The 14,806-nt window shown below is 41.2% G+C and overlaps 1 protein-coding gene across 1 annotated transcript in view; it reads right to left on the bottom strand.

Annotated features, from left to right (window-relative positions):
* The window catches only part of LOC127351354 (SH3 and multiple ankyrin repeat domains protein 2-like), a 224,346-nt gene that overhangs the window by 59,350 nt on the left and 150,190 nt on the right, over positions 1-14,806 (bottom strand). The window contains exons 14-15 of the mRNA XM_051378830.1: positions 12,775-12,888; positions 5,027-5,108 (exon numbers count right to left, since the gene is read on the bottom strand). Of these exons, the coding sequence (XP_051234790.1) occupies positions 5,027-5,108; positions 12,775-12,888 (196 nt within the window). The remainder of the gene's footprint in view (positions 1-5,026; positions 5,109-12,774; positions 12,889-14,806) is intronic.

Below are 14,806 nucleotides of genomic sequence, written 5' to 3'. Positions count from 1 at the left end.
CACTGCTGACACACTGAAGGTTATCTCCCAGCATTCCCCTACACGCACACACACACACACACACACACCCTCTGGCCCGTAGTGGGCGTCCACAGGTAATCACACCTAGATCACCCAAATCTGACACAGTGGCAGCTTCAATAGGTCAGCGCCGCCGCCACCGCCGCCTGCAGCAAAGGGCCTGACACTTTATCGAAGGTGTCATCTTGTTCAACAAGTGATGAGAAGGGGGGGGGGCACGACAGTCTGAGGTTGCTTTATCAAAACAAAGTGGAGCATGCAGGATGTGGGACATGCTGTTCGACAGGCTGTACGGGATGAAGTGCAAGCTTACCCCAGGGAGCACGCTGCCTCAATCTGGGCTCCGCCGTGGGAGGCCGCGGTGTATTTATAGTCTAGCAGGAGAGGTTCTGTATGCAATGCAACGGCCGTTTGTTTGTCAGACATTCATCTCCCGCTGTCCATGTGAAACTTTTATATTGGAGTTTGGCTCAAGGGTGGTTAGACAGTCATCAGGCTCTTACGCCGCATGACTGATGGCTGGTGGAGAAATTGATACAGGGGAGTCTATCGCTCATTGTGTGGACTTCTAACCTCTGAATGCTGCAGAGCACTCTTAAGTCACCGGCTCATTTGTCTGCATGCATTTTCATTTGTGTCGTCGTCGACTCTACGGCGACGACTCCTCGGGCACCAGCATCATCAGCATTTTATCTCAGACAGCAGGGAGCTGATGCATCATGTACCAAAATCCACATCTGGGCTTTCCTCCCTCCCTCCCCCCCTCCCCTACAGCCTCAGTCAGCAAGGAGGGATTGTCTGTCCACAAGTCAGATTTGACGAGTAATGGAAACGCTCCTGCACTCTCTCAAAACTTTTAATTGTCAAGTCAAGCTTTTTAGTCTCACACCAGCGTCAGGACATGCAGCGCCGAAGACTCAGCAACAAACACATTGGAAACAGTTTACAGAAACATATTGCTGCCATGATGAAAATAAACCTGATAGATTTCTTTTTACAACTTGTTGTGTTTTAAACAAGATAACTTTCTAACACTCATTAAATCTGACAACATCTCTCTAACAACTGAGCACTGTGGGAAGTCCTTCACATCTTTCCTCAGCCTCGTATCATTTTCCATCTAGGTCAAGGATATAGGATGTCATTTATATCTCTGTTTCACCGCAGCTTGATGTGTGAGGATTGCTGCCATTGAGTCTTATGAAGTTGGAAGAAGTTCGTATATCATGAACCAAACCTAGCTAGCTAGCTGAATGGGCTGTCTAATCTATTCAAATTTAAGAATTTGAACATGATTCATTTTCTGAGAGTAATAACCTGTTGGAATTCAAAATGGAGTCTATAAGTAACAACAGACTGTAGTGAGCTAATGTTGACCTGCTCCACTATCAGCTCGACCCATGGCACTGACCTGTCTAAGCTAGCAATCTTATATTGTTTACAATGAAAATGGAAGACATGAGCGGGAAAGCGTGGAGCGAAGCCGACCTGAGCGTGCAGCTCACTCTACAACTACAACAATGCTCACTCGCTAATGTTCGCCTGCTATCCAAGTGAGGAAGACAAGCTGAGCAAAGTGAAATGTGCGACCTCAGTGCAACAGCCCCACAAAATGTCTGCACACATCCCTGGTGGATCTGCTGTTTCATCATAAATGCATCGCAACTTTCTGCACCCCGGTGCCCTTTTATTGCCCCTCAAACAGCCCGAGTCCGTCCACTGTATATTTGAATTCTGCTATTTGTCTACTGAGACTGTCAACAGTGTTTTGGTGCAACTCACAGTTCAGTTTATCTTTCCTTTTAATTTGTGAGTGGAGATCAAACTGCTGTTTGGCGCCTTTCTTCCTGCCCATAAACACACAGACCAGGAGAGTTCCTGCCTCATGCAAATTTAACGGCACGCTCTGCAAGTTAAAAAACAATTATGAATGTTTAAAGAGCAAAGGAAGGACCTGATGTGAGTGCCTTGGAAAAATCAGCATTTCCAAAAGAAACGCACACCGTTACATTTTGATATCTGATGTGGAGAAATATGTGAGTTATGATAAAGTTGCCTCCTTTAGGGAGCACAAAACTGAAATCGTCATAGCTCAGTCTATATCCAGGTTCAGGTTTCATTTCCAGATTTCCCCTGGATCTTTGAAGTCACATGGGTCTTTACTCTATGCCGCGATTCATATTTGGCCAACCAGCCTTCGTCACTGCACTGGGTGAGACACAGAGGTTCACCTTGACCCATATTGGACACTTCCTGGAAAAACACCTTCCAGCATGTTCACCGAGTCCTGCCAGAGGAAATCCAGCAGAGTAACGGCGCTAATGTCACGCTGTCCTTCATGGCCTTATCACCGCATTTTATATTACTACCCAGGCCTGACATTTGGTCAGTGTACAGAGAGCAGTGTAGTACTTTCAAACTGGCAAAAAGGCCATTGTGTCCGTTAGTTACTGTAAGTGTTTCCCACCCAGTTTGGTAGAATTAGATATCTGAGCTTTTTTACTATTCTTGATGCAAAAGAAATGATTTAATCACGAGTTCCATGTTGTTTTGGACTTGGACGGCAGAGGCATTACCATCTCATGGAAGAGCTTTCCATTAGTTGATGAAAGACTGTCAACATGCAAGGTTTGAATCATGAAAAAGGACTGGCAATGACATTTACAAGGACTCAAGGGCAGGACAAGGATATACCCTTCCAGTTGAGAAAACACTATAAAGACACTGACTGTTTCACCATAAAAGCATCACAACTTTCTGCAGGGTGGTGCTCTTTTTTACTGACAAGCGTAGGTCATTAAATTAGCAAAATATAATTACAGGAATCGACCAAAGAAACCCAACCAGCGATCGATCTCTGATGCCCGACCTCCCTATCGCTTCTCTCCTCCTACACTCCTACTCCTCCTGACTCTGAATACCACCTTAGGACGTCCACTGTTTGGCTCCATGATCTGTGTGTCTTCAAATTCCACTAAGGGCATTTTAGAAGCAGAGCGTCTTCAGAGTGTCTTGCCTGCCCAACTTATGTATTTTGTCCTTAAATAAGGAGACAAAACAGTGTGTTTCTTTGCCTAAAATCTCCTCTGGTCCCTCTCTGATTGATCGGCTTCAGGCCTGGAGCCACATTGTTGAATTAGTGTGATCGGAGTATTTTATTGTGAAAACTGACTGGATTCCCTATGCCCACGCCGTTCGTGTCACCCCAATTCACATCATTCGCTTCTATTTGCGTCTTTTTATTGACTTTTGCACAGATAATTCTATTCGTCATTGGTGGAAACGCACCATAGGAGAAAATGTAAGTAGTAGTTCTCCTAAATTACTTTTTGCATGAGGCCCATTACTTGAGTGAGTCGATGTTACAGGAGCACAATGCTAAATCGGTTGATTACACTTTTAAAAGTTGGTTCCCTCATTCTGAAATGTGATCCTTTTTCAGTTTTATATCTCCGTAAACTGAATCACTTTGGTCTCTGAACTGTTGGTCGAACAAAACAAGCAAACTGATGCTGTGTGATTCACTACTTTTTGATTTGGAGACCAAATTAATTGATCCAGAAAAAGGATTAATCAATATTAATGAAGAAATATTACTCACAGCTCTAATATCATCATTCTAAATTTGAAGATAAAATGAGAATTGACTATTCAGTCCCACACTACTCATCTCTTATTAATGCAGTTTTTACAAGTTTGTGTAAATCTGCCAGCTCGATCTCTGGCTCCAGGACAGGACGAGGAAGCTCATAACTTCAGCGCCGACACTGCTGGCTGTTTCCCTGGAGGAGGTAAAACCACTGCACACATTCTGCAAACTAATGCGTGCCACGTGACGTTGGACAGATGACCCGGCGTGATCAAACACAACCCAGACATACAGCTCACCTGTCTGACTGACTAAATAGGATTTATTCACGGTGGAGAATATATTCCAAGTGTTGCATGTATCTCAGCTCGCTCTCTCTCTCCACCGCACACACAAACTTTATACATCTATCTTCATTTCTAATGAAGCTTGTATTGAAGTGGATGTGACAGAGGAGAATAGTGGAGCAGAATAATTTAAGAGCAGAAGACGGTGAAGACCTTGGGATTCAACGTCAAGTTCCATTAGACGGGAATTTTCACTTAGCTAAAAGGACAGGGTTGCATCTTATATCCTCTTTCTCTACTACGGCTTCTATCAAGAACAGAGGAAAAGTTTCCATTAGAAGCTATCTAAAGGCAAATAGGAGATTAGGTTGTTGTCTATTTGTATGTAGATGTCATTGCACCAAAAGATTGTAAACCCCAAACCTGTTCGCTCTGATATGGAGTCAGCCTCGGTCACTAACTTCCTCCTTTCCTGTACTCAGATAATATATGCTAGGCTAATCTATGTTGAAAAGACAACCCCACTTTAAAGTTAATTAAAAGATAAAAGCGGCCTATATATGTATATAGCTATATATATGTTAGCAAAACACTAGCTAGCTAATTTACACAATACTAGTTAGTGTTTTGCTAGGGAGGGCGGGCATCAGAGAGCTTGATCACCGGTTGGGTTCTTTTAGACGATTTTTGTAATTTTACTTTGCAACGTCCGCGCAGTACACACACTGAACCGAAGAACGAATGAGAGGAAAAACAGCTGCAGAGACATTTAACTGCAGTGAATTAAGGATTTCTACCGTCCAGTTTGACAAATACAGTAACAAGGTGTCAAAGGGCACCAACCAAGACTCTGATTCCTGGAAAGATGAGGACAGGCAGGGATCAGGTTTGACCAAACCAACTCAAAGGGGAGTCCAAAGGTCCAAATATGTGATCATTGATATAGGCTTCTGAAATATAACCAGCTGATTGTGAGGACTGTATGATGATAAGTTTAGCTTTTAAAAGACAGAAAGTGAGGTTGCAAAGCCATAACTTTGCTCCCACTAACTGAATAACAGGGATGTATTTGCTCCACTCGCTCAGTCCCTGAATATGTAGGCTATATATCATTTGTGTGAGATCTTACCTGGAGGCATCGAAGCTGTCGTAGGAGCCCACAGTGTAGTGTCTGAAGAGCTTCCGTCTGTCAGCGCGGTCCGCTCGGGAATCTGCCAATGCAGATACAGAACCAGATCAATAGTCATCCCATTTGTGTAATCAGGAACAGCAGTTTACAAATCAGTCACTGCTGTTAGGAGTGGACAGTAAAGCTGTTACCCCTGGACAAATAGCACTTAAAAACTGCCTCTTCGGGATTCAATCCAACAACATTTTTTGTTGCACAATTAAGTTTATGCATGTAAATACAACACGTATCTCTGAGAGCTTTTTTTTATTGCTATAACATCCCACTACCTTCACCTTCAGCTCCTGACAGAAAAGAATCATATTTCGCAGCCACAGGAGAATTTTGTGAGGTAAACATAAGTGACGGGTGTGTCTTTTGTCCTGGTGACGACAGTCTCAATGTGTCACTGTAAGTGTCCGGCCCTACGGCGACATCAGATCTACTGCGTGTATACACAGCTGTAGCTTTAAAGATTTAGGATCGCGCTCAAACCAAGTCATCTGTATGATTATACAGTAATCCGGTTTATCCGGGAAGAGTGAAGATTTTAAAGCTGCATTAAACGACTATTTGGCCACTTGATTGAAGAAGTTGTAAATAAAATTTGACATATTAAAGCTTCAGTAGGTACTTTTTATAAAAAATATAGTTTTTGTCATATTTGAATGAGAGCCACCAGATTTTCTTTATGCCTTTCCTACAAATAATTGTGAATATTCACTCATTTAGAACATTTGAGACTATATTGACATTTGAATTTGATTCCCCAAGACAGTGGCTGCCCCTTCTCTTTATTTTGTACTGTTTGCTGACTTTAAACACACATGCCAATTAGGATTATGCATTTTGTAGTATTGGCAAATAACATATTCATACTGAATGCAGGTAAATACACTGTGAAAAAAAAGAAAGTAGCTGACTCGTAAAAATACAGTAATTTTCTGTAATTAAAATACAGTTTTTAGCTTTAATTAGAAATATTGACATTCATAAATACAGGCAAACACTGCTATAATACAAATAATGATGCTTAAATTTTAGAAGAGTGCTGTTATTATTGGATTTTTCTTTTTAAAAGTTATAGAACTGTAATAAAAGTCATTGTCAGTGAAAGGACAGCAATTATTGCTGTTTTCAGTGATAAAAACTGTATTTTGATTTAACTTTAAACATTTTTAGAAATGTTTTAAGAGTATTAAACTTGAAATGAACAGTTTAAATAAATGTTAAATAAACAGCAAATATCTGCAAAACATTATAGATTTAATTTTTTTTCTTTAAGTAGGCAACAAATTCTCTCATTATTTAGTTATTGAGGAGAAAAGATTACGCCCTTGGATTTATGTATAAATCTCCAGTAAATTATATAAATATTTTCTTTAGTGGCCCCTATTGAACATGAATGAAGAGTATTTAAAGGAAGAACCAGAGGGTGGCAATATTGGCAAGTTAATGAAAAAAATAAGAGACTTGACCATTTAACCTCCAATGAAAGAAGGTGTTTGCGACATTGTAAATGTGTAAAGTGTGAAAACAGAAGCAAAACACATTCAATTCGAGGACACATTTGAGCAAATGTTGGTATCATTACAGTGAATGAGATCCTTGAGTCGCTCAAAGTCTTCTCCTTTATCCGCCTCGCTGAAAGAGCGCGTGCAGCCACATTATATCTTCATAGATTAAAGGAAGCAGCGTGGAAACAGATCAGATTTTATATTAAAAAAAAGGTGGATTTCAAGCACACACACACACACACACACACACACACACACACACGACCTGCAGAGTGGAGAGCTGGTCTCATCTATTTGTCCTATTCAGCACCCTCTCCTCTCCCCTTTCTCTCCCTCTCCTTCCTTCTTTCACATACTCTCTCACACCAGCTGTCACACTTTCACAGAAACTCCATCTCCTCTGATCCGGCTTAGATCTTGTCATCTTTGCAGGAACATTTTTTTTCCTCCCCTCCTCCTCCTCCTCCTCCTCCTCCTCCTTGATTCTGCGTCCACAGTGTTGGATTGGAGGAGGACGGAGGATGTGGCTGGAAGTAGATCATTGACCGATAGAGATGGAAAAATGGGTTACAGCTTTGTTTTTTTACAGAGAAGAGAAGGTGGGGGGAGGGCGAGAGAGTTAATAATTTGTATGAAAGAAAATGAGAGAGGAATGGAGAGAGAGAGGGAGAGAGAGAGAGGGAGAATAGTATATCCACAACATAGTCACACTCCATAGCAACTGCTGTCTGACTGCGACCAGCTGGTTTCTATGGTCACAGATCAATAGAGATGGTGTGTGTGTGTGTGTGTGTGTGTGTGTGTGTGCATAACTGAATGTGAACATAAAGTATTCATGCTTGTGTGAAAATATGCACATTACACTGCATCTGTATTTGTGTCTTTGTTCTGTCAGCTGTTTGTACTGCACACGATTACGCACATGCGTAATCGTGTGTATGTGTGTGTGTGTGTGTGTGTGTGTGTGTGTGTAGGTGTGTGTGTGTGTGTGTGTGTGTGTGTGTGTATGTGTGGCCTTCCTGGGTTCCTTCCAGGCGTTTATTCTCCCCCCTCCTCACTTCCTTCGCTCACCTTACGAAGCGAGGGAGAGATGCGAGGGTGAGACGGAGGAATTGACGTGCATTGGTCAGTGGGCGTGGCCACTCGCTCTAAAGCTCATGACCTGCAGTGTGAGACGCTGCACATCTGGATTGGCCATCTCTCCAGCTGTGATGTGAAGTTGGGTTTTGTTTTGCTCAGATTATATTATTCGCTGTATTTCTCTGTGATCGCTACAGTCTTTCACCAGTCATAGCCAAGATTATATATATTATTATTACAGTTAACTTCAAACTAAAACTAGATTTGGACTTTTGTGTCTGTTTATTAAGACTGGGATGTCTAAATGTCTTTTGTAATCTCTATTCAGAGCCTCTCCAATCTTTCCCCCGACTACTACTTGCCATATTGTAACAAAAAAAGACTAAAACTAATAATACAAAACATTTTTAAACAATAAAAACTGAACTGAAACTCTGGAAACTAACTGAAACAAAACATAATTGGAAATAAAATCAAATGAAAATTATAAAACTTTGACTTAGACCTGCTGTGTTTACAGTTGATTTTAATAATCAGAGATTATTTGGGGATTATTTGTCTGATTATTTGTCTGATTTCACAGCAGCCTTTCTACAAAGTTCAGATCATAAAAGTAATCTGGTTATAAGAAAATATATCTGTGTATTAATAGGCTCTTATATAGCTAATATTGAGGTGGATTTAACCAGTAACAACAGTGGTTGAAGTGTAAGTATATCTTCTGAAACAAAACAGGTGTGTATTACACACATTAGGGAACTTTTCAAGCAGTCATGTTATTTAAGCACATTTAAAATGCCACTGTTATCTGTATCATCATTTACTGCCCCATCAGATCAGCAGCAATATCCAATTAGTATAATAATTACCCGCCCTGAGCCCAGCTGATGCTTTTTGATGCTGAGTAAATACAACCAGCATGGTTTTGATATAACAAACCACTGCTCACCTACAATACAACAGTCTGTTTAAGTTCATGAAAACGTACTGTGAGTAGACTCTGTAGCTCGCGCTGTACATTACTGTAACAATGAGATGCTTCAGGCTGACGGGTTAAACACTAATTAAAGAACAGATACATACATTTGTTACTGTGATCTCTTCTGTCCCCAGTGAAGCATCATTTATCTTAATTCACAGTCTAAACATGTACACTGTAAGTAACCTCCACCAACTAACACTGTTTACATGTTACTGTGTCCCCTGTACACACACACACACACACACACACACACACACACACACTCGGACTCTTCTTCTATCATTGACTGAACTGATGACCCCTCACTCAACTTATTTTATGGATATTTCAGATTATATTCAATGTATAACAATAATAATACAGAGCAACTGATAAACTGTAATAGTGAACACAATAACTGCAGGAAGTTTGTGTAAAATTAGTGATTTGGGTGAATTGTGAGCAGATTATTTCTGTGAATATTGATCAGAGATTATGAAATAATTAAACAATTCACTGTTTGTTTGTTTTTTAACAATCATACATATTTAATTCACTGACACATTCAGTGTTTTCTTCTCCCTGATGTTTGCTCTATTAGCTCTTTGGTTGTTATATTAATATATATATAATATATATAACTGTTTTTAATGGCCTACTGTGTATATCTTTAAAGCTGTCCTACATGCTTTAAAATCAGTGTAGTGTCTCCTACATGCCTCACAGCCCGTTCTCATTCCCAGGTCTTCAAACACAGACGCGAGCAGTGTTCAGTTAGTTGCAATCTGCTAGATGTCATAATGTATAATTGAACAGTTAACTGAAAAATATCTGTCTATCTGTCTAAATAATTAACAAACAATTAAGAATGAACTTGTTTCCAAGGATGGTGGGGTGTGTGGCCCCTGTGTGCAAACGTCCTGGTGTCAATACAGGACAGTATGTGAGCATCCGTCAGCAGTGTCGGATGGAAACCTCAGTGGTGTTTTGATGACGTATGATGGATTTCATTGTGTTGATATACGGGGGAAACTGATTGATCTTTATAATATCATGAAGGGTATGAATACTCCCACTGTTGCAGTCAGGCTGTGAGCTCAGTGAGGTTGAGGGTTACACACAGAAAAACATTCATCTGAATCTGCAGCGCTTGCTTTCTGGGTCTCAGAGCGCGCCCCCCCCCAATACAACTACACCTGCTTAACCACTGAGCTCTGTGTATGTGTGTGTGTGTGTGTGTGTGTGTGAGAGAGAGAGAGTTTCCTTGTGTGTTTCCCATACATAGCTCCTCAAGTGATCTCAAGGGTCCAAACCTGAACCCTAACAAAGCATGTCTAAGCAGGGTTTAATCCCACTGCATTGCATCTATTGAATTAGAGGGATTAGAAGCTAAAGGTGTTTAAGTCAAATCAGCATGTGTGAGTGTGTGTGAGTGTGTGTGGGAGTTGATGGGATGAAAAGGTACGATGAGAAACCCTGATCGTTTGCAAGATTCACATGTGAGAGGGGGAAAAGACACGGCTTAACCTTGCATGTAAATGTCAATTCTTTTAGACTGTGAAGGTTTTTCTGTTCCTTATTTATTGCACTCTAAAAACGATCAGATACCAACTGTTAATACACAGTATAATTAGAAATAGACAGTATAGGATCAAAACACTCATGATTACAGCTTTAAACTCAACACTGTAAACTTTAATGTCCATACAGACACACTACAGTTTCCTTCAGTTTTTGTTATTTGATGAGGACTGGGAACAATGCTTTTTGGATTGAAACAATGATTTCCATACTATACTACTGTGGCCTGTCCATTGACAGTATATACAGTATAATGGACACAGCTTCTGGCTCGGTGAAGTGAAAGCAATGCAGAAGTGTCTTAAACCTGCATTCTATGTAAAGGCCAGCAGGGGGCGGCTCCATGGGTTGCAAAAAAGACAGACAGTATGGAGTCTTATGGAGAAATTAGTCGACTTCTCAGTTGATTTATGAGCTCAGTAAACAGTTTCCTGATGAGTTTCTGGTCTCAGTCTCTAGTTTCAGTCTTCTTCCATACAGCATGATGTTCATTTAGTAACTGATGGTCCCACTTAGAGTAACATACACCATAAAGCAGGGCTTGAGGTTTTAAAATGGTTCAAGGGCCTGTCACAAAATGTGAAAACAACTTCTAAGTTGACTAAAAAGGGTGACTGACTTGATTCAGTGACTGAGCGGGATCATATGCATGCTTTGGCTTTCTTTTTTGGGTTCTCTGTGAAACTTTTTTCCGTCTTCCAGGCTACAAGTAGTGAGTGTAAAAATGATCGTATGAGCAAGAGAGAGATAGAAAGAAGGAATATTTTCTTATCAATGGTTAAAGGAATAGTTCAGCTTTCTCTGGCTATACGCTCATTCTTTCTCTGTCTGAGACTTATCACCTTCACGTCTTCACTTAATGTCCGTACGGAGATGAAGGAAGAGGGAGATTAGCTTAGCTTAGCACAAAGACTGGAGGCAGTTGGAAACAGCTAGCCTGGCTCTCCTCAAAGTTCAGTACGCCTACTGGAACCTCTTTTGTTTTCATGAATGCAGAGACAATTTGTGCTTTCAGAGGCAGTTATGTGCTGGAAGCATTTCTTGATGAACAGCACTATATCTGCTGGTCCAGTGCCTCTGTGTAGCATCTCTGTTGGTTGCCTGGCAACCTCATGGCGATGACAAGCCTCCTGCCTGTTTGTCACCAAGTAATAATTACAGCACATAACCCCCATAAAAATGACAGAATGGTGTTTTTGTATGGATTAAAGTAACAGTCTCAAGGTAACACAATGGGCATTGAGCCTGTGGTCCACTGATTACAGTACCGCAGTATTTATACATATGTAGTATTATGACTCTATGATGGTTGGTGTACTACAGCAGTTCCCAACCTTTTTCCTTAAGGGACCCATGATTCATGACGACCCCTGAATAAGTGACATGTATTAACAATAACAGTAGAGAACAGCTGATAAACTGAACGTTGAACCCAAACAGTGAACACAATAACTGCAGGAAGTTTGTGTAAAACGTTTGTCACCTCCTGATTTAAGCATACTTCCAAAAATGTCAAACTATTCCTTTAAAGATGAATATATTCAATGCCTGGCCAGAAAAACTCTCTCTCTACAGATGGTAATCATTTGGGCCAAAAACTGCATTTCTCAGTTGTCCGTTATTTCCCCAATCAGCCACAACTGTTAGGCTTCATGCAGGCCATTCACCGGCCATCTAATTGCAGCACACGCACATGCACAGCCCCTGGCCTTGGCCGAGGACGCCTTTGAATGGGTCTTTGCAAGCCACCATACTGTGCTCCCATTTTCTGACTGGCTTTCTTTGGAGGCAGACCTGAGGGCAATTTGGATGTGGCACAGTGTGAGAGGAGCTCCCCGTGCCAATGGCCTTGGGTTAGGCTTTAAAATAAGCCACCCAGAAGAAGGCAAACAGCCAGAGAGAGAAGAAGAACAAGTTGCTCCCCATCTGCCTCTATCATCGCTGACATACTCCTAAGAGCAGGGAAGACTAAGAGAGCGGGTGGGTGTGGGGAGTTGACTCCAGCAACGCTGTGCTTTGTGATAATGTCAATAATTAAACACTGTCAGCGAACAGAATACCAGAGGATGAAAAGATCGCGGAACAAGGAAGAGAGCAGGACAGACAGAATTAAGACAGGCCTTTTTTAAAAACCCGCTCCCTCTCGTAGACACACTGACAGCACTCATGTTGGGCACAGCGAGAGAGACTGCGAGCAGAAATGTGCTGTTTATGGGGGACGGAGCATGGCGTGATATGTTCATTAGCTTGCACCCAGAGGACATCAGAGCACAGCTGAGTTAGCAGGGCAATGTAGCGCTTAGCTTTGTGCACCACAGCCTGGGGAGACGGGAAGAGACTGGGAGACAGAGGAGCAGAGACACATGCAGATCATGGACTGGAGAGAAAGCAGCCACGTGCCATCACGCTGCCTCAGGAACCGACAGCATTTAGCCATAGCTTCTGCTCTTTGTGTCCCCTCTCTCTCTCTCTCTCTCTCCACAAAAGTGGGTGATGGCAAACAGCGCGTGTCCTACATAAGTCAACGTCCCACCTCCAACCGCCACACAACCCCAAGTGATAAGACTTACAGCTCCTCTCGTCGGCGGCCTTGGCTGGGATCTCCTCCACGCAGTCGGCTGGAAACCAGCCCACCTGGCCGTGGGCGCTGCCCTCCCAGAAACCCCCCTCTCCGATGCTCAGGACTGGACCGGGGGGATGGAGAGCAGAGAGGAGAGAAAGTGACAAGAAGATAGTGAAAAATGACATCGGTGAAAGAACAGCACAGAGATCATTTAAAACACTTCATTTGATGCCACATTTGACTAGAAAGTAAAACATTAAGGGAAATGTTTGTGTTCATACAAAACCTCATCAAACCTGAGGCCCACAGTGCCCAGAATACTAGGCTGTTAGGATATTATAAAGGCTGTTAGAAACAGGACTAGCTATTTAAACCACTGCTATATAAGAATATGGTTTTATTCGTTGGATGCAGCTGAAACAAAATAAAACATTTGTCAGAGGTTGCGATTAAATGTCATCCATTAACAGTGTGAACTGCAGGAGGTCGCAGCTGAAGCCTGCAAACGTCGACAAGCTCACAGTCTCAGAAAATGTTCTTCTGGTTCGGTTTGTTTGGTTTGAAGCAAACTACGATGATTGGAAAATGTTTTTTTATAAGAGCATCCCTTCAGTTCAGTTTGATGTGGACAAAGATCTGCTTAATCTTAACAGAGACTCTGTTCCCGTTCCCCAAAACACAAATATTTGTGCATCTAACTGTGAATTCAGAGTTTATTTCAGCCAAACCAGAGTTGGTGATTGTTGGAAAGACGAACAAGGATAAGACAAAGACTTTGCATTTACCGCGGGTCGAATTAGAGGGGCTGCTTGCCCCCCAAAGGGGGCGGCGGCTTGAAGCAAAGAAGAGGTACCCGGAGGCCGGCCTGCATACAGTAGCAATGTGTTATGTTGTACAGTATGTGACAGCAAGCTCAGTGGTTAAAAATAACTGAACTCTGTTAAAAATAAATATGGCTCAGTAATTATCTTTAAATCATTCCTGTTGAGCATTAAAAATAAACTTCTGGCAAAAGACGAGGTCATAATATCGTATTTACATACAGTAATAACATAGATGTTCCGGGAAGAAGCATGTCCTCCTTGATTTCTCAGTAAATAATGTTCCCATTCATCAAAGCCTCAGAGCTGCAGTGTGTGTGAAGCTCTCCACGTCTGCGGATGAGGAGGATGTTATTCCTCGGCATCTGTATTTAGGCCCTGTAGAGCCGAGGGAGTCATTTTCATCAGATATGGTAATTTGCTGTTTGATTTCCAGTTGTCTCATTTTCAGACACAATTATGACATGAAGGCAGCAGTGAATCAGGGGCTTTTATTTGCTTTTTGATTTTTGGTATTCATCCTTCGTCCTCCAAAGGGACAAAATCTGTTTCTCTCTCTCTCTCTTGGGGTCAGTGGATGTAACTAAGTACACTTACTCAGCTAGTTTTATGGCACTTTATACTCCACAACATTTTGGATGCAGATATTAAACTCTTTAGAGCACTACATTTCAAATCAAAAAAATAAAATATGATGTGATATCACAGGTTAAGCTGTCCAGAGCTGCAGTACATAGAAAATATATAAAGTCTTTAAAATGATCCAAGACCAAATTCTATCAATAATCATAATCCAATAATCAGTTATATGTATATTGTTTTGAAATTGGTCATAATGAGTATTTTTTACTTGCAACAGAGTATGTCTTTCTCCACAACTGTTTGTGGCAGTTATTAAAGTTTTAATAGTTTAATAGTTTTTATTTTTAATTTATTTTTCAATGTTTTCAGTTCAGTTTAGTTTCAGTTTAAAGTTTAAATTTGACCACTAAAACATTTTCTGTATATTTTTTATTTTATTTTATTTTATATTTTAAGTACACACTATTGTGTAGTTTATATAGAGTTTGCATAGTTTTATTCTGTAGTTTTTTTGTATTTCAGTTAACTAAAATGTTTTTTATTTATTTGTAGGCTAACCATACAGTTACAACACTGGCCATAGTGGAGATGGAGGCTGAGACTGTGGACCCCCTCAGGTATGAAACAATAACTAGC

This window comes from Dicentrarchus labrax, unplaced genomic scaffold, assembly GCF_905237075.1.
Source record: "Dicentrarchus labrax unplaced genomic scaffold, dlabrax2021, whole genome shotgun sequence".
NCBI classification, from domain to species: domain Eukaryota; kingdom Metazoa; phylum Chordata; class Actinopteri; family Moronidae; genus Dicentrarchus; species Dicentrarchus labrax.
Note: the sequence above shows the minus strand (reverse complement) of the source record. Positions and strands in the feature narration are given on the sequence as shown.